At 39.7% G+C, this 20,544-nt stretch overlaps 1 protein-coding gene across 1 annotated transcript; it reads left to right on the top strand.

The window, feature by feature from the left end:
• The first annotated feature begins 1,760 nt into the window (after positions 1-1,760).
• On the top strand, positions 1,761-19,320 carry LOC131312312 (protein translocase subunit SecA, chloroplastic). The gene is made up of 20 exons (XM_058339981.1): positions 1,761-2,449; positions 3,027-3,099; positions 3,677-3,883; positions 5,124-5,227; positions 5,347-5,526; positions 6,033-6,251; positions 8,606-8,719; positions 8,814-8,927; positions 9,360-9,527; positions 9,691-9,866; positions 14,016-14,082; positions 14,185-14,331; positions 14,811-14,906; positions 15,218-15,286; positions 15,456-15,557; positions 15,637-15,888; positions 15,992-16,059; positions 17,430-17,547; positions 18,266-18,505; positions 18,615-19,320. Exons 1-20 carry the CDS (start codon positions 2,045-2,047, stop codon positions 18,780-18,782), a joined length of 3,087 nt encoding a protein of 1,028 aa, XP_058195964.1. The 5' UTR covers positions 1,761-2,044; the 3' UTR covers positions 18,783-19,320.
• Positions 19,321-20,544: the final 1,224 nt, after the last annotated feature.

Raw genomic sequence — 20,544 nt, 5'->3', positions numbered from 1 at the left:
GGGGAATGGGTTTTGGTTAGGAAGGGAGGGGAATGGGTTTGGTGATGATTGGGACGGTGGAGGGGAAAGTGAAGAGAGAAGACTGTGGTGATGACTGATGATGATGGGGACTAAGGAAGGGAAGGGAAGGAAATGGGCAAATATGTCCCTAGGGAAAGCTAACATGATGGGCACATGCTCACTTTCCGTCTAAATTATTAACGGAAGCCAACTGATGAATGACATTGAAATCAATTTGCAAATTGAAGGTTAAGCGGGTTGAATTTGAAACTTGAAGAACTAAGTTGAACTTTTGTGTAAAGTCGAAGGGATATATAAGCAAACCTCTCATAATTATCTCATTTGGTAGTAGTGCTGCTGCTGCCGCGATTCTTGGTGCAATTTAAACCAAGATTTACTAGAGGTTGGGCGTGTAACAGTTTTTCTAGTTTTTACAATTGTGGGAACAGCTATGATTGCTTTGTTTTGGTATATAAGAGAGTGAGACCAAATGAAGGAAATTTGTCACTCCCACATGGTATACTTTTTCAACCTTGTTTACTTGTTCATTGTGCTGCACTTTCCTCGTTTATTAACAGATGAGAAATATACTTAAAATAGCTGTGCAAAACCACACAAAATACTGACTACTTATTTTATTCTTATGACTTGGGAGACTACCTTAATTTCATAATTATCTCTTAAACATGCAAAATGAAAATATGCACAATACATAAGGGATCAATGCATCGGCCAAAAACCGTAAAAACAGAAAAGCAAGATAAAATAAAAAAACAAGCAATACAAATGTGAGATGCTTGAACAACTTCTCTTTTTTTTCTTTTTCTTTTTGATTGAGGAATGACATCCAACAGATATTTAACTTCTTAGAATCTAAAGCACTAAACAAAGAAGTGAACGCAGACGATGTTTATACTATGATCTGTAACTTTTTTCATAATGGGGAATTGAACAAAAAATAGAGAGAGGTAACCTAAACAGATGAAGTATGAGCAAAATTATCACTCTAGAATATCATCTATGTGTCCAAAAAAGTAAGACAGAAGCCATACAATACCTATTACACGACATTGTAATCGGACCGGGCATTTACATGAACTCCGTGTTAGTCAACAAGAAGGTCCAGGAGGACCAAGACTAGTCACATAATTGATGTGTGTGCACACGAGGGGGGCGCGAATGCGAGTGTGAAAACGTCTTTAGAACACATCTTAAACTACTAAGTTCTGTGAGAGCGAGCATTGACGCAGTGCAAGGATTGACAATAAGAGCGCTTGATGTTTTGAAGGATTACGCAACTAAGGAACTCTTGAGTGAATAGTATACCGGAGAATTAGGGAGCGACTATTCGCAACCCCGTATTTTCTCTTTTAGTCCGTTAAAAATTTCTAATTATACTCGACAGTTAGTTACCGAAATTGATATACATTTTCAGCATACAATTACCGAAATATAATATTTTTCAACAGCTATTTACCGAAAATGTATGTTCGGTAGTTATTTACCGAATGTTGAACATATTTCAACATGTAATTACCGAAATATAATTTTGTTTTCAACATCTATTTACCGAAATATAATAGGTTAAGGGAGAAAATACGGGATTGCGAATAGTCGCTCCTCCTAAGAATTAACTTTCTTTATGTAGAAGAATACTATAGTAGTATGGATCCTGGTAGTATATAGTAGTAAGAAATAAAAAAGAGCCTAAAAAGGCAATGAGGCAAAATAGGAAAACGAATGCTGGGGTGGAGTTCTCCCAGAAACCTTATCCCCCGCCCGCGATAAATCTGTTGTGTCTCTCTCTCTCGACACGAGAACGTCGAGAAGAAGTAGTAGTAATCCAAAAGCTCTCCGTCCGGATTCTCTCTTTCATCACCTCAAATAACAATACATACATACACCCGGAAGAAAGGAAGTCACAGTAATCTCAGCCCAACCCACCAGCGATCTTTTGGTTGCTTGGAATTTTATCTAGTCGTTAACAGTTAGTCGTACATCTTATCTGCGTTATTCATTCATTCCCTTCCCCCACCGCCTTGGGATGGTGGCGGTGGCAACTTCCTTTGAGTCGCTGCCGCTAAATTACATTTGCAGCAGCACCACAACATTTAGGAGGCCTCCCGCCAGCCGAAGATGGGAACCTTTTCTTCCAAAGCAGCTGATGGACGAAACCACTCCGAGATTAACAGGATTAAGAACAAGGCGGCCATCGTCGTTATTCTTGTGTCGTCCGGTGATGGCATCGTTGGGAGGGCTGCTGGGTGGAATGTTCCTCAAGGGCACTGACACTGGGGAGTCCACCAGGAAGCTTTACTCTCAAAATGTTTCGCTCATCAACTCCTTCGAATCCAAGATGTCAACCCTCTCTGATTCCGAATTGAGGGAAAAGACTTCCTTTTTCAAGGAACGTGTCCGCCTTGGTGATTCTTTGGACTCTCTTTTACCTGTATGCCCCCCCTCCTTCCTCTTCTTTCTTCCTCTTAACTTAACCCTATTTATTCCTCCATCATGTATGCTTGCATTTGGGTTTCAAAATTGCTTTAAGAATCGTTACATTGTCACTTATGGTTTAAGCTCACGCCTTGATTTAATGGTGTATCATCAAGTTCTACACCAATTGGAACTAATGCTCAATAATCCTCTGGGAAAAAATATAGATTTGGAATTGTTCCCGTGGATCTAAAGCTAGTCGGCATCATCTAGAATATTGAATTTAGAAGGGAAAGATGGATACTCCCTGTGGAGATTTTTTCTGGTGATTCAAACAATTAAGAAAATTGAATGAGAACTTTGATTGCTGGCTGGTGAATATTAATAACTTGACCTGTTTTAGTTTCACTCTTTCTATGTTAGAGGAACATTGGGTATGCAGCACCAGGAAGAACAGTGAATCTGTTATTTGGATATGATAAGAATTTCTATGGTACTCTCCATTGAGGAATCTGGCTTCAGAATCCTATAACCCTATTTTTCGTCTGCTTGTTCTTTTATGTCAATCTTCATCATGATTGAAATTTTTGCAGGAGGCATTTGCTGTCGTGAGAGAGGCTTCAAAAAGGGTCCTAGGCCTTCGACCTTTCGATGTGCAGCTGATAGGTAAATTGTCCTGTTAAATTCCTTTATCTATGTAGTCAGTTGCTTTCTTTTTCTAAATAGGGCATGGAAAAAAGCTTGGAAATGTGGCGCACTCAGCCAGGAGATGGAAAAAGAACCTGGTGAAATGGTGGTGAAATATGTTGACATAGTTGGTTTCAGAAAGCAAGGGTAGCATCCCGCCTGCGGTGTAAGATGGAGGGGCAGGCAACAAGAGCAAGAAGAACTTACTGATGGGCAGTAAATTTGGATTGAACTATGCAGGATACTTCTTTCATCAATCATTAGTGGATGCTCTGAAACAAGTCGAATTTATTTTTGTAAACAGAGTTGTTGAGAATTTTTTCTTTTTTCTTTTATCAGTTTTGTTCCCCGCTGCCTTGTTATGAAACCATTAATCTTTATACTACCAGATTATACGAATACTTTTTTTTTCCCGAAAGATATTTGGCCGTCTTGTTATGCTTGTGTTGAACACCAGAACTGTTGTTCTCAAAGTGGTTTTTATCTTGTCTCCTAACACAGTGTTCGAGACATTCAATTATTGAAATCTTTTTTTGCGCAACGTTTGGTCATTTAGGTGGAATGGTTCTTCACAAGGGAGAGATAGCTGAAATGAGGACTGGAGAAGGGAAAACACTGGTTGCTATTTTGCCAGCTTATTTGAATGCATTAGCTGGAAAAGGAGTTCATGTGGTCACTGTCAATGATTATCTGGCACGGAGAGACTGTGAATGGGTTGGTCAAGTACCCCGGTTTCTTGGATTGAAGGTTGGCCTAATCCAACGTATGGTTCATTCTTTTGTTATCAATTATCTTATCATCCCTTTTCAGATGGATTTTAGGCTCACTGTTATTCATTCGGGTTGATAGTTTGCAAGCTTGTAGCTTTGTATTTCACGCTCTTTGCCTTCAATTCAACATACCAATCAATGAACTTATTACCTTGCATCTGCTAAAATTGTCCTGTACTTGGTAGTTTAGACTTACATACAATAGGCTCGTGATATTTTATTTGTAAATATGAAACCTGTTTCGGCTTTGCTCTATTTTTAGGTTCCCTTTCCCAAGTTGGAGCCATAATCTGTTCTTGGCTGAGATGCTAGGTGCAAGATACAAATGAATTACTTTCCTCTCGTACCTATGCACTTAAAAGCTTTGTGCTTCGTGTCTACCTTGTCTATTCGTGTTTACCTTGTCTATTGTAATCTTCTTATTTAGAGGCATGTTTATTGATACCAAAGTTGAAATCCTGAAGAAAGAGAATCTGTTGAGCATGCAAGATTATTAGCATGTTTAGAGGACTCTGGATAGCAGTTGTGGAATTCGGAGGTGTTTCTGAATGGACTTTCGTATAGGGATTCTTTAGGACGTGATATTCCAGTGAAGGAGGTGGAAAGGTGCTTCCCACATCACAATCTAAGGAATCTACCTGCATTTCCCATCTAATGAATACCTATTTTGAATTACTGAAACCATCAGAAAGAACCGGACTGCCGCTCGTAGCGGTTTGGTACTATGAAATTCAATTCGTACCAAACCTCCCCATTCACAATACAATGGCAGCTTTAATAAAAAGGTATTTTATGAGAATTTTCCTCACCAGGCTGTTCCTGGATGAGAATTTTCGCATATCACGTTATCCATTTTTCAGTTTTTCCTTGAGTTGCCTGCCTCAGCTTAAGTTTATCCCATCATAAGGTTTACATTTTTACCTATCCCAAGGTGCTTATCTCCTTACTGTACCCTGGACCTCCCTTCGATGCAGAGTATAATGTATTGCCACAAAACCCAAGTGCTCGAGTAACAAAATTGCGTACTTTCACGGTTCAGTTGATTGTGTGCCACTAAATTTTAGTCTGCAAGGTGATAGCTTAACTTTCTTTAGTGATTTTTCGATAATGTGGTTCAATACATTCTGTATGTCCTGATCGGGTTAGTTTGTATTGAGATATTCATCCTGATGGTAGATGCTCGCCTCTTAATTTTGTAACTATGCTCTAATAATTGGCTACTTATTTGGGCAGAGAATATGACAAGCGAACAAAGGAGGGAAAATTACTTATCTGACATTACATATGTCACCAATAGCGAGCTTGGATTTGATTACTTGAGAGACAATCTTGCCACGGAAAGTAATTTCAGTTCTACAGGATATTATTATAATCACCACTGTTTCTTTTTCTATTTCATCCTTCAAGCTCTTGCTCAATATAGATCATCTGAGTTTACTGTACTTCTGGTCTCCAGAGTGTTGATGAGCTTGTTTTGAGGGGTTTCAACTACTGCGTAATTGATGAGGTTGATTCCATCCTTATTGATGAGGCAAGAACTCCACTTATCATATCAGGACCTGCTGAAAAACCAAGTGAGCGTTACTACAAAGCTGCTAAGATAGCTGCTGCGTTTGAACGCGATATACATTACACTGTAAGCAAAGTAAACTTGTCATTGGATTTAGTGATTAATTTAGTTCTTGTTTAATTTTGAACATTGTACAGCAAAAGTTCTTTTATTTGGCATGCAAAATGGTGTCTTTTTATTTGGGAGGGCCATTCTACGACACAGTTATCTATTAACCATTTCAAACTTATATCTCTGTTCTTTAGCTTTATTTATCTCTGGTGTACAAGGAGCAACTTATCAACTTGTTCAACCTGTATTATTGGCTCTCACATGGTTTATTGTGCACTGTGAGGGTGGCTACCAGCTAGTAATCTTCATTGCAGTTTGTAATAATTATTGTTACCCTTCGGAGCTTGGAGTTGCTTATGTTAGTGTATTACGACAAGATATATTTCGAAATCATTGACTCTAAATCTTAAGACCGAAAGTCTTGTTTTATGCACAGGCAAGATGTTATTGCCTAGTTTTTTTGTGGTGACCGATCAGAAGCAACCTTGTTATTCTTTTCCTTACCAGGACTGCTCTTGCAGGTTGATGAGAGGCAGAAAACCGTGTTACTTACAGAACAGGGTTATGCAGATGCTGAGGAAATTCTGGATGTAAAAGATTTGTACGATCCCCGGGAACAATGGGCATCATATGTTCTGAATGCCATTAAGGCAAAAGAACTCTTTCTTAAAGATGTGAACTATATTATCCGTGGCATGGAGGTCCTCATTGTGGATGAGTTCACTGGTCGAGTTATGCAGGTGATTCTGTTTAGCTTATTTGTGTACTTGGGTGGAAACCTTTTTTTTTTTTCTTGACCAACCTGTGTAGCCCAATTTTGAGAGCACAACTTCACCTCTAGAACCACAATCTTTACAGTGAACTGGTGAGGTAATAAAGTTACCCTTTGCTTGTACCCTTATCAGCGGGTGTTTCTCTGTTGTTTATCTTAGTTATTGCCAATTGCATGCTGAAGCCATTTCCAGATTCCAGTGAAATCCTGATTCTCGAGTTGATAAACAACTGTATTACCAATAATCTCACTGCATTGGCAGCCTCACAACTCACATATGCTTTGTGCTAACACTTGAGAGTATGTCTTAATCGTTATGATTGTCTTACTTCTTGTTGTAAGTTGTAATGGCTCCATGGCAAGTTGTTAGCATTTGTCTTCTTATCATACATAAACATGAGCGACATTAGGTCATTAAATTACCGTTGGGGTTTAGCATGAGTCGTGGACATGCCGACCACATGATTTATTAATTGCAGCTAAATGTTGATCTCCTTCCTTATATTTGCTGGTTGCCTCCATCACTACCAATCCTTTTTGTTTTGCCCGGTTTACCCTCTAATGTCAGTTCATCCTCTTTTTTGCCTCCAATACTGATAAGCATAGCGGTTTAATTGCAATGGTAGTTTGTATTCAGGGTCTTATGTGTAATTCGGAAGTGGTGTTTGTTAGGTCAGTGTGTCGGTTATTCTGTTAAGGGGATATAAGGGCAGTACCATAGAGGAGATGTGTGTGCAGAGTTTGTTGTTCCCTCTCTTCTTCTTTTCTTCTCACTCTCTCTCTCTTCTCCTCTACTGTAATTCTTCTCTTTCCATTCAATTGTAACCCATTTCAGTTCAATAAGAAGAAAACCCATTTCTTTTGTTGCATTTTCGCAAGCCAATCTCTATCAAATACAATCATTGATCACCTTTAAGACCTCACTCACTCTCCTATTGTCCCTTGGCATAAACTTGTCTGGTTTCCAAAATTCATCTCTATGTCTTAACCAAAATACCTTTGGATGGTGAATAGGCAAGTTTAGTGGAAACCTTCACAACTACATTCAGATAGCTTGGCTAGACATGATTTACTATCTGCGGGGAGTTTTGTTTCTCTTTAGCTCCTTGAGCTTTGAAATCTTGACGGATTTTCCCTTCTAGACAATTGTATTCCTTGTTTTGTTTCAATAAATTTTTTATGTTTCAAAAAATGAAAAACCACTGATAGCCTACATCATATGGTAGGCAAATAACTACAAAAGAATCATTAAGTGGAGTTATCGATGGACTAAAGTGGATATTTATTTTGGATGCCGAAAAACAAAAATAGTACTCCCTCCGTTCCTAAATGAGAGTCCCTCTTAGGAATTCCAACTTTTTTGGGGGACATGTAATCATTACACCTACTTTCCTCCATTACCCCTATATTCTACCTATTTTGCACCATTTGTATTCACATGAGGGCACTTTTGGAATTTTATCACATTTCTACTTCTATTTTTGGAAAGGGACAATCATTTTGGAACATCCCAAAATAAAATGAGGGACTATCAATTAGGAACGGAGGGAGTATATGATTCTACAACATCAACAATTATCTTGTGATTAAGAAGAGGTCAAAGAAATAGGTACTCATTTAACTCTTCTACTCCCGTTTTTCTCCTGTATAATGTTTAAAAGCCTCTCTTTTTCTAAGTTTGTTCCCTTCTTTTTCTTGTTCATCTAATTGTGCATGAATTGCATCTTTGAGTTATTTTTGCCAACCCTTGCTTATACCAAGTGATTTCAGCTTGAAGATTTTCAATGCAACTATCCATATTTTCTGGAGTTCATAGACGTTCTCCAAGGAAGGGCAAAACTGTATATTTGTAGAAAATGTTAATCGGCAGAAAAAGAAGGGAAGGAGTGGGTCTGTATTTTGTAATCTCCCATAGGAATACTTCTTTACAGAATTCAATTTGAAAAAAGCTTTTTGTTATCCAGCATTATTGTGTTTGTAAGATAAGAAACAATGAGCTTATCCAGCTCACATCCTGGTCTGGTTACTAGCTTGATCCCCGCTTCAGTTACCAGACCAAAGTTTTTTTTCAGTCGTTCCGTTGGGACAAGTTCAGTTAGCTGTTGATAGCAGAATTTGTGTAAAAAAGGCCGGACAGAGCAGTTAGTTTTCTCTTTATTGTTCTCGACTCCTCGTCTCTCACGCTCTCTGTGCAACATTTTTTTTTCTATCTGCATGATAGGATCACACATGGCAGATGTACCGGTTTTTGGTGATAAATAGGAGGCATGGAAGTAGATTTCTCAATTGCCTAACTGTTACAGTTGTTTTCTTGTATGGCAGGGGAGGCGTTGGAGTGACGGGCTCCACCAGGCAGTTGAAGCAAAAGAAAGCTTACCCATTCAGAATGAAACTGTTACCTTGGCGTCTATAAGTTATCAAAACTTTTTTCTCCAGGTTGGAACTGCTTCCAGATTAGAAGAGAGGACTTTAGAAACCCATTCTTTTTTTTTTTAACGTTGCTAATGTTTGGCTGCGATGTCTGTTATAGTTTCCGAAACTTTGTGGGATGACTGGCACTGCAGCAACTGAGAGTGCTGAATTTGAGAGTATATACAAGCTGAAAGTGACAATAGTGCCTACAAACAAAACCATGATAAGAAAGGTGGGGTGAACAATTTATTTGACATGAAACACTGCACGCTTGCCGTTCAAAAAAAAGCAGCACTGCACGCTTGACCCAAGTAGCAAGGGCAAGATTCTGACACGCTGGCACGGAATTTTCAGTAGATACAGCCTACAGGATACAATTTGCCATGGACATATGAAGCATATATTTCTGTGTCCTACATGTAACTTTTTGGCTTTTTGCAACCTAGCTCACACAAACCTGCGAGTGAGAGAAAAATGGAGAACCAGATTTGTGAGTTAAATAAGCATTTCTCTTTAATCTAGATAAAGTAAGATGTACTATATATTGCGTACAAGTGTACATGCACACCAATATGTCCTTATTAAAAGAAGAACGTGAACGCAGACAATCACTTGTGTCTTTAATGCTTATCAGATCTCCTCATTCCTTCAACTTATTTCTCAGGATGAGTCTGACGTGGTGTTCAGGGCAACTACAGGAAAATGGCGGGCAGTTTTGGTGGAAATTTCTAGAATGCACAAAACAGGTCGCCCGGTGCTTGTTGGCACAACAAGCGTCGAGCAGAGTGATGCATTATCAGAACAGTTGCGTGAAGCTGGGATCCCTCATGAGGTAGGGCTTTTAAACAATTTGCCTTGTAATAGTATTTTCTTTAGGGTAGAAATTTCACTCCTTGGAAAACTTTGGTCGTGATCAGTGTCTTACATGATAAATCTTCTCCATTATTATCAACTCTCCCAAATTTGAAAAGATTTTGATCAATGTTTGCGTAAAGGTTCTCAATGCCAAACCAGAGAATGTGGAGAGAGAAGCTGAAATTGTAGCACAGAGTGGTCGTCTTGCAGCAGTTACAATAGCAACCAATATGGCTGGTCGTGGCACAGATATAATCCTTGGTGGTAATGCAGAATTTATGGCAAGATTGAAGCTTCGTGAGATTCTGATGCCAAGGTATCATCTATCTTCTTCAATTGTTAGCAATTTTTTGTTGCTCATTCAGCATCTGCTAAGGTATCATCCCGCCACCCCCAACACACACAGTCACACTTTCCACTTCCGTAAAACAAAAGAAAATGCTAGGAGAAAAAAAGAAGAAAAAACAAGCGCATGAAAAATAATATATAGAAAAAGTTACCATGATATTCTTCGAGCTTGATATAGTAATACACATGAATAGAACCTACAGGTTATAGTAGTAGTCATATACTCCCTCAGTCCCTCAGTCCCAAATTAAGTGTCCCTTTTCACTATTTGGGAGGTCTCAAAATATTGTTTATATCTTTTTATCTATAATGTTTTTTACATGCAATATGGATATTGTTTGATAGATCTTAATTAGTTCTATCATACAAAATTTTAAAAATCTTGAAAAACATTATACGTTGAAAAATATAAGAAATTTTGTAAATGGCACGACTGCCAAAAAAGGACACTTATTTTGGGACGGAGGGAGTACCTTTCTATCCTGTAGGTTTGGTTTTTGAGTCTTTCCCTTGCACTGTTTTGGGAGATATTTCCTGATGTAAGGAAAACATGAAATGCATGCACATTAATGCGTATATGTGTAATATCTATATGCGGAATCCTAGGTCAATCCTCAAGACTTTTTGTGAGCCCACATGCAAATTGGATGTGCTCTGATGTCTACTTCACATTATAGGTCCATGTTGTTGTTTGGAGAGGAAAAAGTGTGTAAGGTAATGTTTACCTTCACACATAATCATTTATTTATATAAGGAGATAGTTCATTACATAATGTAAATAAGCAATGTGGGACTAAACACAATATACTAGTATATGAGTATACTAGTATTCCAACACTCCCCCTCAAGCTGGGAAATAGATATCACACAAACCCAGCTTGTCACATAACATCTCCAACCGGGGTTTAAACAATGACTTGGTGAATATGTCAGCCAATTGAGCACTTGTAGACACGAAAGGAGTTGCTATAACACCACCAGTCAACTTCTTTCGCACCAGATGACAATCAACTTCGATATGCTTAGTCCGCTCATGAAATACAGGGTTGGATGCAATGTGAATTGCTGCTTGGTTATCACAATACAAATTCATAGGCAATTGCACATGGAATCCTATCTCCTCAAGAAAAGATCGCACCCACACAATCTCACATGTGGTGTGAGCCATGGCTCTATATTCTGCCTCTGCACTAGACCGTGCAACCACGGTCTGTTTCTTACTCTTCCAATTAACAAGATTGCCACCAAGAAAAACACAATATCCAGTGGTTGACCTCTTGTTAGACGGGCCTCCTGCCCAATCAGAATCAGTGAAGGCCTCAATACGCAAATGACCATTAGCTCTATAAAATAGACCACGTCCAGGATGAGACTTGAGATACTTGACAATTCTAAGAACAGCCTCCCAATGTGGCACACGAGGAGCAGACATAAACTGACTCACGATACTCACTGCAAATGAAATATCAGGACGTGTAATAGTGAGATAATTCAGTTTACCAACCAAACGACGATATTGATCAGGACTAGACAGTGCCTCCCCCTGATCAATGCATAGTTTGACATTAGGATCCATAGGGGTATCGACAGGTTTCGTCCCCAACAAACCAGTCTCATCTAAGATATCCAGCACATATTCCCTTTGTGATAAACTAATACCATCTTTAGATCGTGCCACCTCGATACCTAAAAAGTATCGCAATCTACCCAAGTCTTTAGTATGAAATTGACTCTGCAGAAAGACGTTCAACGCATCAATACCTCTCTGGTCATCACCCCGTAATAATAATATCATCGACATACACAATCAATAACACTTTGCCTCGAGGAGATGTGAGAGAGAAAACAGAATGATCAGACTGACATCGATGCATACCAAATTTCAAAACTGTATCACTGAACTTTCCAAACCAGGCCCTGGGAGACTGTTTAAGCCCGTAAAGAGCTTTACGAAGACGACATACCTGAGAACGCTCCCCCTGAGCAACAAACCCAGGTGGTTGCTCCATATAAACCTCCTCAAGAAGATTGCCATGTAAAAACGCATTCTTGACATCCAATTGAAATAAGGGCCAGCAAAGGTTGGCTGCAAGAGAAATAAGGAGACGAACAGAACCAAGCTTTGCAACCAGGGAAAAGGTTTCAGCAGAGTCAACATCATAAGTCTGGGTGTAGCCTTTAGCAACAAGGCGAGCTTTGTAACGCTCAACAGACCCATTAGGATGATATTTCACAGTGAATACCCAGCGGCACCCCACAGTGGATTTGCCAAAGGGTAGAGGAACCAACTCTTAAGTCCCATTATCATGGAGTGCAGAGATCTCTTCCTCCATAGCTGTCCGCCACTCAGAAATAGACAAGGCCTTCTGAACAGATTTAGGAACAAAGATAGAGGAAACAGAGGCAGTAAAAGCACGAAGGGTGGGGGACAGATGATCATAGGATACAAATTTAGCAATAGGATGAGAGATAGTACAAGTGCGAATACCTTTACGAAGAGCAATGGGAGGAGAAGGTGGAGCAATAGGGGCCAAAGGAGGTGGAGTCGGATCTCGCAATGGAGGAGAAGGCTCAGCGGTAGGCGAAGGGGGTGGTGCAGCTTTGGCACGGCAAACATATACCTGCATCGGGGGGTGCTGCTTTTGAGGTAGCCCGGAAGGAACCAAAATATGCATATACTCAGACGGATCAGCATGCGGCAAAGACGGAAAATAGGGTAACAACTCATGAAACGTAACATCAGCACAGACAAACTCGCGATGCAGAGTGGGAGAATAACACTTATAACCTTTTTGAGTCCTAGAGTACCCGAGGAATACACACTTAATAGAGCGAGGATCAAGTTTATTGCGGCCGGGATCCAGGACGTGAACATAACACGTGCACCCAAAAATTTTAAGAGGTAAAGAATATAAAGAACAACCAGGGTGCAAAATACTATAGGGAATCTGGCCCCTAAGAACGCGGGAGGGCATGCGATTCACGAGGTAGCAGGAAAATAACAAGATCAAGAAGAAACGAGAAGTCCAAAATAGCCAGACATAAAGAAGGGCAGCCGAATAGGCCCACAAATAAGAACAGAATAGAATACCAACGGCAAACTCATACCAGAGTGTCAGAAGCAAGCGACAGAAGCATCAAGAGACAGAGATCAGCAATTAGAAGAGGCCCCGGAGGCAGACGAGGGCCGGCGAGGGTCGCCGGTGGCCGGACGAGAGCCGGCAAGAGTCGCCGGGGACTGGGCAGGGCTGGAGAGAGCCAACGAGAGTCGCCGGAGGTCTGTGACGACGAAAGAGAGGTCGCCGAGGGATGGGCAAGGGCCGACGGGGGCTGGGGAGAGCCGACGAGGGCTGGGTGAGAGCCGACGGTGGCTGTCGGGGGTGGAGGAGGACGAACGAGGACTGGGTGTGGGCTGATGGTGGCTGTCGGGACTGGAGGAGGGCCGACGGTAACTGGGTGAGGGCCGACGGTGATTGTCGGGACTAGAGGAGGGCCAACGGTGGCTGGTGGCGATTGGGTGTGGGCCGATGGTGGCTGGTGGGTGGCTGTCGTAGTCGGTGCTGCTATAGTAGGTTTAGGGTTTCATAGGTGGTTTAAGATTGGGATTGAGAACCCGCTCTGATACCATGTTGTTTGGAGAGGAAAAAGTGTGTAAGGTAATGTTTACCTTCACACATAATCATTTATTTATATAAGGAGAGTTCATTACATAATGTAAATAAGCAATGTGGGACTAAACACAATATACTAGTATATGAGTATACTAGTATTCCAACACATGTGTCAAACCCAACCTAGTGATGTCTGGGCAAGGATGGGCAGGGCATCGAGATGATAGCCATCCCTAGCTTTTAGTCCTTTAGTATCCTTTCTAATTTGCATAAATTAGTCCCCTTTTATTTTACTCTACAGGTTGGTAGTACATGCATTAGGAAGAAAAAGGCCTAGCCTCACTCTTCTTATATCTGTCGCACACTGAAACTTCATAGGATGATGGTTGTTTTTAACATGTTGGCATTGATTTGCAAAAGTGGTACAGAACAGGAAAGGTTCGTTATAAGGTGCAACTTTAGATTACGTAAGACTACCTATTTTCTACATTGATACCGTTTTGCAGGGTTGTTAAGCCTGCTGAAGGAGTTTTTGTATCTGTCAAGAAACCTCCTCCCAAGAAGACATGGAAGGTTTGTTTGAAATTTTGGTCTATGCGAAATTTGTAAATAGTCCAGATTTCTTGGATTTTCAATATATCATTATCCTTTATTTCCCTATGCTACAATCTACAGGTGAATGAAAACTTATTTCCATGCACACTATCCAAAGAGATTACCAAGTTGGCCGAGGAAGCTGTACAATTAGCTGTAGACACATGGGGTCAAAAATCGCTTACTGAGCTTGAAGCAGAGGAGCGGCTATCCTATTCTTGTGAAAAGGTTAAAATCCATGGATACTGATATGTAGTGGGACTTGAAACAAACCCTGTTGGAACCAGAAACTTAAACATTGTTAACACTTTTAACCAAAAAAAGCATTCTTATCACTACACTCAGCTTTGTGCGTGTTTGAGTACCTTATTTAGTCTACTTTGCATGTTTGTCTGCTTGCCTCTCCACATGCAAGATGTGGCTGCTGTTTGCTAATAATCCACTGTTGTATCAGAGTAAACAAAATAATCGGAATTCAAACTTCATTGTGGCTACTTGATAACTTTTGTGTATTCACATGTTTGGCCGCAAGAGATTGGTTGTGTTGAGGAAATACATAATTAAGTGGCGCCCTCTCCAACATTTTGCCCTTTAAATTAATAGATTGTTACCAATATAACATTCCCAAAGTTGCGATTCCTTGTCACCTTACACCTTGAGTAGTGGATGTAGTATGTATATGAAGTAACATCTTATTGTATTTGTAGGGTCCTGCTCAGGATGAAGTAATAGCTAATCTGCGCAGTGCCTTTCTAGAAATTGCTAAAGAATACAAGTTCTATACTGAGGAGGAAAGGAAGAAGGTAAATCTGCTCTCTGAATCTTTCACTGTTTAATAACCATGATGAAATAAGTTCTGATATAGTTTGTCACGTGACACCAAACACTACGTCCTGGTCCCATTCAATCATCCAGATATATCAAATCCATATGGTTTGATTGCTCAGTCGAACAATTTTTTAGTCAAAGTTAGTTTAAGCAATGGAAACCAATTGAGAAGTTTATAAGTAAGAATGATGAAATTGAAGAAATAAATTCATCACAGAAAGCTGGATATTACATATTAAAAAAATTTCTCCTCCACTGAGGGAATAGATTGTAATCATCAATGCAGGTGGTGTCAGCAGGTGGTCTTCATGTGGTGGGGACAGAACGCCATGAATCACGTCGTATTGATAATCAGGTTTTACTTTCACATTTTGGGTCTAGAGTGGCAATTGAAATTTGGAATATCATATTGCATTCTAAACTTCCTCTTCTACATCTTTTTTTTACTCTCCACTTACTTTAATTACTGAAATAGTGTTCACCATAAAGAAATTGCCATTATGCTTACATTTTTAATTGTGCAGCTGCGTGGTCGTACTGGCAGACAAGGGGATCCTGGAAGTTCTCGCTTCTTCCTTAGTCTTGAAGATAATATCTTTAGGATTTTTGGTGGGGATAGAATTCAGGTTTAATCTCTGGATGAGAATATGCTTGTTTTGTGCTTGAAGATACGGTTGTAGAAATTCTTAACAGTAAGACTTACAGGGTTTGATGAGAGCTTTTAGAATTGAAGACCTACCAATCGAGTCCAAGATTCTGACAAAAGCACTTGATGAAGCTCAAAGGAAAGTGGAGAATTACTTTTTTGATATTAGGAAGCAACTGTTTGAGTACGATGAGGTTTTGAACAGCCAAAGAGATCGTGTGTATACAGAGAGAAGGCGAGCCCTTGAATCTGACAATCTCCAATCTCTTCTCATCGAATATGCTGAGTTGACAATGGATGACATCTTAGAGGTAAATTGTATCAATGTAGTACAATACTAAGTAATCCCATCAAAAATCTGTTATACAGATGCTTTGGCATTGTTTGTTCAATTGATTTTAATAATATGAACAGGCAAATATTGGGCGCGATGCTCCAAGAGAAAACTGGGATCTGGAAAAGCTCATTTTGAAACTACAACAGTAAGTGTCATCCATCTTTCTAAGTGCAGTTGGCATTCTGTTATGACACCTTTAAAAATTCTCCAGTTTTGTCCATATTCCTTACCCATGGGCCGTTTTTCTAGTGAAACAGTTTTTTTCTTATCAGCTCAAGTGATCAGTTGACCTTATTTTAACGATCAGATTCCTGTGGTTTCTATTGTGGCTGATTTCCGTGTAATCTGATTGATAAGATAATGATTTAAGTTGCTTGGATAATTCTACAAAGGGCATGTATACCCACACTTCTTAGCACTCCTGAGACAGGCATGCCCTCACCCTTGTTTGTGCAAATTATGTTAAAGTCAGCCGTGTCATGGCGTAACAACAATGACCTGTGTTGGCATGTGCTGAGCCTCACATTAAGGTGGCAGAAGTTAGATTTTGTTCCAATGGATGGAGTCCCGGATCCCTGCCTCACCCTCTACACACTTCTCTCCCAACTTCAATTTTGTTCCGGACTCAGAAACTTGATGGTCGTTCCTTACCCTTTCACCAGCCCGCCTTGTATAGCTTCAGAGAAGAAACTCAAAGAGGCGTTGCATGCGTCTCATTATTGAGTAATTCCAAATAACAAGCAACCATAGAGTTTTGACGAAATAGAAAATTAGGAAACAAAAATTTTGATGGGAGACTTTCTAAAAAGAACTGTATAGGGAGCGAATGGTAGAGACCTTTGATGAAACTTATTTTTGGAGAAAGAACATTATAAAACTTCTGGGGGGGGGGGGGGGGGGGGCGGAATCGAAGATGAATATAACAATATTATGATTCCAATGATTGAAGAGGGGCATTTGTCCCTCCTGAGCCTATGCTGGCTCCACCAGTGCTCATATCTGTAGTTCGCATGAGAGATCTTGAGAAATTAAGTATGGAAAATGAATCAAGTTACATCCTTTGACAAACTATTTTGGATGAGTTCCAATTGTTGCTACTTATGGTCCACATTTGGTGCACCAGTATGGAGGCTCAGGAGAACTGTAACACAGGGTCAGGTCACTTATGTTTTGGGGCTGACCACAACCCGATAAATGAAATGTGATCGATATGGAATTTGGGCAGGTTGAAGGGACAGCGGCCGACATTGACATGTGTTGGGTCAAACTTCGTAAGTTTGCATGGGGAATCTTGGGTAAATAAGTGAAGCAATGAACCAAGGTGTTCTTTTGGTTGAATTCCTGTAGAAGTGTTCGAAGCTTCCTTCCGGTGCCCTATATGTAACTATTGTACTACTACCTACATTACTTCATTACGGATGTTTGGATAGTTGATCTATCGGCAATATTTCTAAGTTTCGCTGCTGTTGTGAAGTTGGTTTTGCTGACAATGACCCCATATCCTATGTCTGTTAGGTATTGCTATTTGTTGAATGATTTGACCCCAGATTTGCTGGCAAGCAAATGTTCAAGTTACGAGGAGCTGCGAGATTACCTTCACCTTCGTGGTCGTGAAGCATATTTGCAGAAAAAGGTTGGTACTTTTTTTGGTCTCATTGACTAGAAGATTTTCTTTCTTTTCAGGCTTTGATATCAAGCACCTGTGGCCTGTAGGGGGGCAATTTATTTGAATTTCTTTGATCGCATACTCTTGGGGTAGAAAAAAAAAGAATAAAAAGTCAGATTCGTTGATCAACTACAATCGGAAGGAGGTCATGTAGAAAAACGGCAGTCGTAATGATGAAGAAATATATTGATTGTTAAGATATTGGAGCCATGAATAACATTGATTTAGAATATATCTACCTATTTATCTTGCTGTGCAACTCTGTGATGTTGAACCAAGCATGCTAAGGCATTCATTTCATTGGCCGAAGACCTTCAGTGACTTGGTATCCTAACACGGTAGAACCGAGGGCTGCTTGTAGTTCTTTTTAAACATGTATACTCGTTTACCATTTGCATATACAGTTCATGGAGTGCTCTCTCAAGTCTCAACTCACAAACTAGTCTTCTTCTGTAGTTTTTCCATTCTTATGAGCTATATCCTACATTTCTACGGCATTGTAATCTTTGTTTTGTGTTTTTTTCCGTTTACCTTGTGATTTGGTTTTGTTGGTAGTCTGCCTTGAGGAATGTACATCTAGGATATCTCAAGTTACATCGACTTTGATCTGATGCAAAAAAGGCAGAAACTCAACCTGCTCATTCTTTTTCAGATGTCATATAAAGTTCATAACTGTCTTCTGCAGTATACTGTAGAGAAACAAGCACCGGGATTGATGAAGGAAGCAGAGAGGTTCCTTGTTTTGAGTAACATTGATCGCTTGTGGAAAGAACACTTGCAAGCTCTCAAGTTTGTTCAGCAAGCTGTGGGTTTACGTGGGTATGCACAGAGGGATCCACTCATTGAGTACAAGCTTGAAGGCTACAATCTGTTCATTGAGATGATGGCACAAATCAGAAGAAATGTCATATATTCAGTTTACCAGGTTTATAGTTAGTTGTTGGAGCTAGCTTACGTCATCACAAATGTGCACAGCAGCAGCTACTTATTCTTTTGTTTCTTCATTTTTCTGATATCACTGTCTTAATTGTCAGTTTCAACCAGTGTTGGTGAAGGATGAGGAACAACGACAACAGAGAAAGAAATCAGGCAACTCAGTTGCAAATGGAAGGGGGGGTAGTGATGGTAATGACCCTGATCCTGTTGGCATTGTTGACTCGTCCTCTTCAACACCTGTCGCCAGGCCCCAGGCTACTTCATGAAACCAAACGCGCAAGCTCATCAAGGAAGATTTCTCCAGAAACAACTCAGATGGGATGATGGATTAGAGCTATAAGGATTCTCCTGAGTTTCAGCACCCTCATCAAGGTGCCCCCTGATTTTTGTGTATGCACAGGACACAAACAGAACCTCGGAAAATGTGGTGGTCTCATTTTTTGAGTCAATAGAAACTATACGACGTTCCCCATTTAGCAAAGGAAAGTGGTGCTCCGAGTCCCAAGTCCTTCCTTGAAAGTGCTTCTGGATCGAAAAAGAGGCACCGGATCTACGAGTTGTGCATAGAATGTGGATACATAGATTCGAGGCATGTGATCCTTGGTTGTAAACCTTTCTATTTGCCGGTCGAACGATACTTGTTACCCTTTTCCCAGTGATCTGGGAAACGCAAGTGGTTAAGATTCATGACTATCTACGCAAGACACAATCATGTACAGTACCTTGGTCATGACTTGCTTTTGTTTCACTGTCACACATTACGTTTATTTTTTTTATTAAACACATTACGGTACTTTAAAATTATTATTTTTGTCCCGGAAAACCTAGTACTCCATATGATTTCAAAGATATTACTAGTAAAAGTCCAATACATTAAATTTAAGTTGTATTTGGGTCACAGATTTGTAAAAGGGATATGTCAAGGAAAATGAATATTGTCGGAAATCATGGGAATGCATTAAAATCTTCCCTCGTATTTTCCTCTTTCCTAAATCCCTCGAGCAATTCAAATTCATGGACCAAATACAACCTTAGTGATTGGATACAATACATGATGCTTTTCAAGTGTAGCAAAAACTGACCTTACAAAAAAGGTACACTAAATATTGTTTTCAGGTGCATAAATACCTGGGGGACTGAAAGTATTAATCCACATGTAATTTATGTATTGATTTGATTTTCTGTGTCTGCGCATGTCACTCAAAACTTCTTTTTCTGATGGAAAGCATCGTTACTAGGCCTGCCCTCAGATTTTTAGGGCTCTAGGGAAAATTATAAAATGGGACTTATGTAATGTTATTATTAAAAAAAGATAAATCGCCTGAAAATTACATTATCTAAAGGTTAACAAATCATAATATATTTCTTATGTAAGTATTTATATTTAATTATTCAGGCCCTATTTGGATACAGATATATAATTGGATTCATTTTGTAAAAAAATAATCTGATTAAATATAAAGTTGCAATATGTAAGGGAATAAAATCGGTGAAATTTAAGGTTTTGGCCATGTATTTTGCCAACTGTGTTCACTTCATAATGCTAATGCCACAGTAAGTGGTATTTATTATTAGTAAAATCATATAATGGGGATGGATACAATAAAGGGCCTTAATATGAGACACAACTGTTGAAAATTGCACCCGTACTTCTAGAACACCACTTAAGCTAGATAATGGACTTACACACTTGTCATTCGTACGCACGGAAAATACCAGATGAGCCAGAAAAAACATGAATGTAGGTGTGATCTTGATCTCTAGCAAAAGATGGTCCCCGGGTGCTCTACAACAGATTCCAGCCAATAGCTCACATGAGGTCTGAGTTTAACCGTGATTTAAAACCTTGAAATGAGATATTGCTACATCGATCTTGGTGAAATGACAAATACTCTACATATCTCAATAGATACCGCAACTAAACAACTACAAACAGTGGAAACAATAGACAAGGAGAAAATTGGGCAAAAAAATCCCCCATTGGGAATCTCAAATGAAATTCTGAGCCAATGAAATAAGTTATTTGTG

The sequence above is a fragment of the Rhododendron vialii genome, chromosome 13a, assembly GCF_030253575.1.
Source record: "Rhododendron vialii isolate Sample 1 chromosome 13a, ASM3025357v1".
Classification (NCBI taxonomy): domain Eukaryota; kingdom Viridiplantae; phylum Streptophyta; class Magnoliopsida; order Ericales; family Ericaceae; genus Rhododendron; species Rhododendron vialii.
The sequence above is the reverse complement of the archived record's forward strand: the minus strand, read 5'-3'. Positions and strand labels throughout refer to the sequence as shown.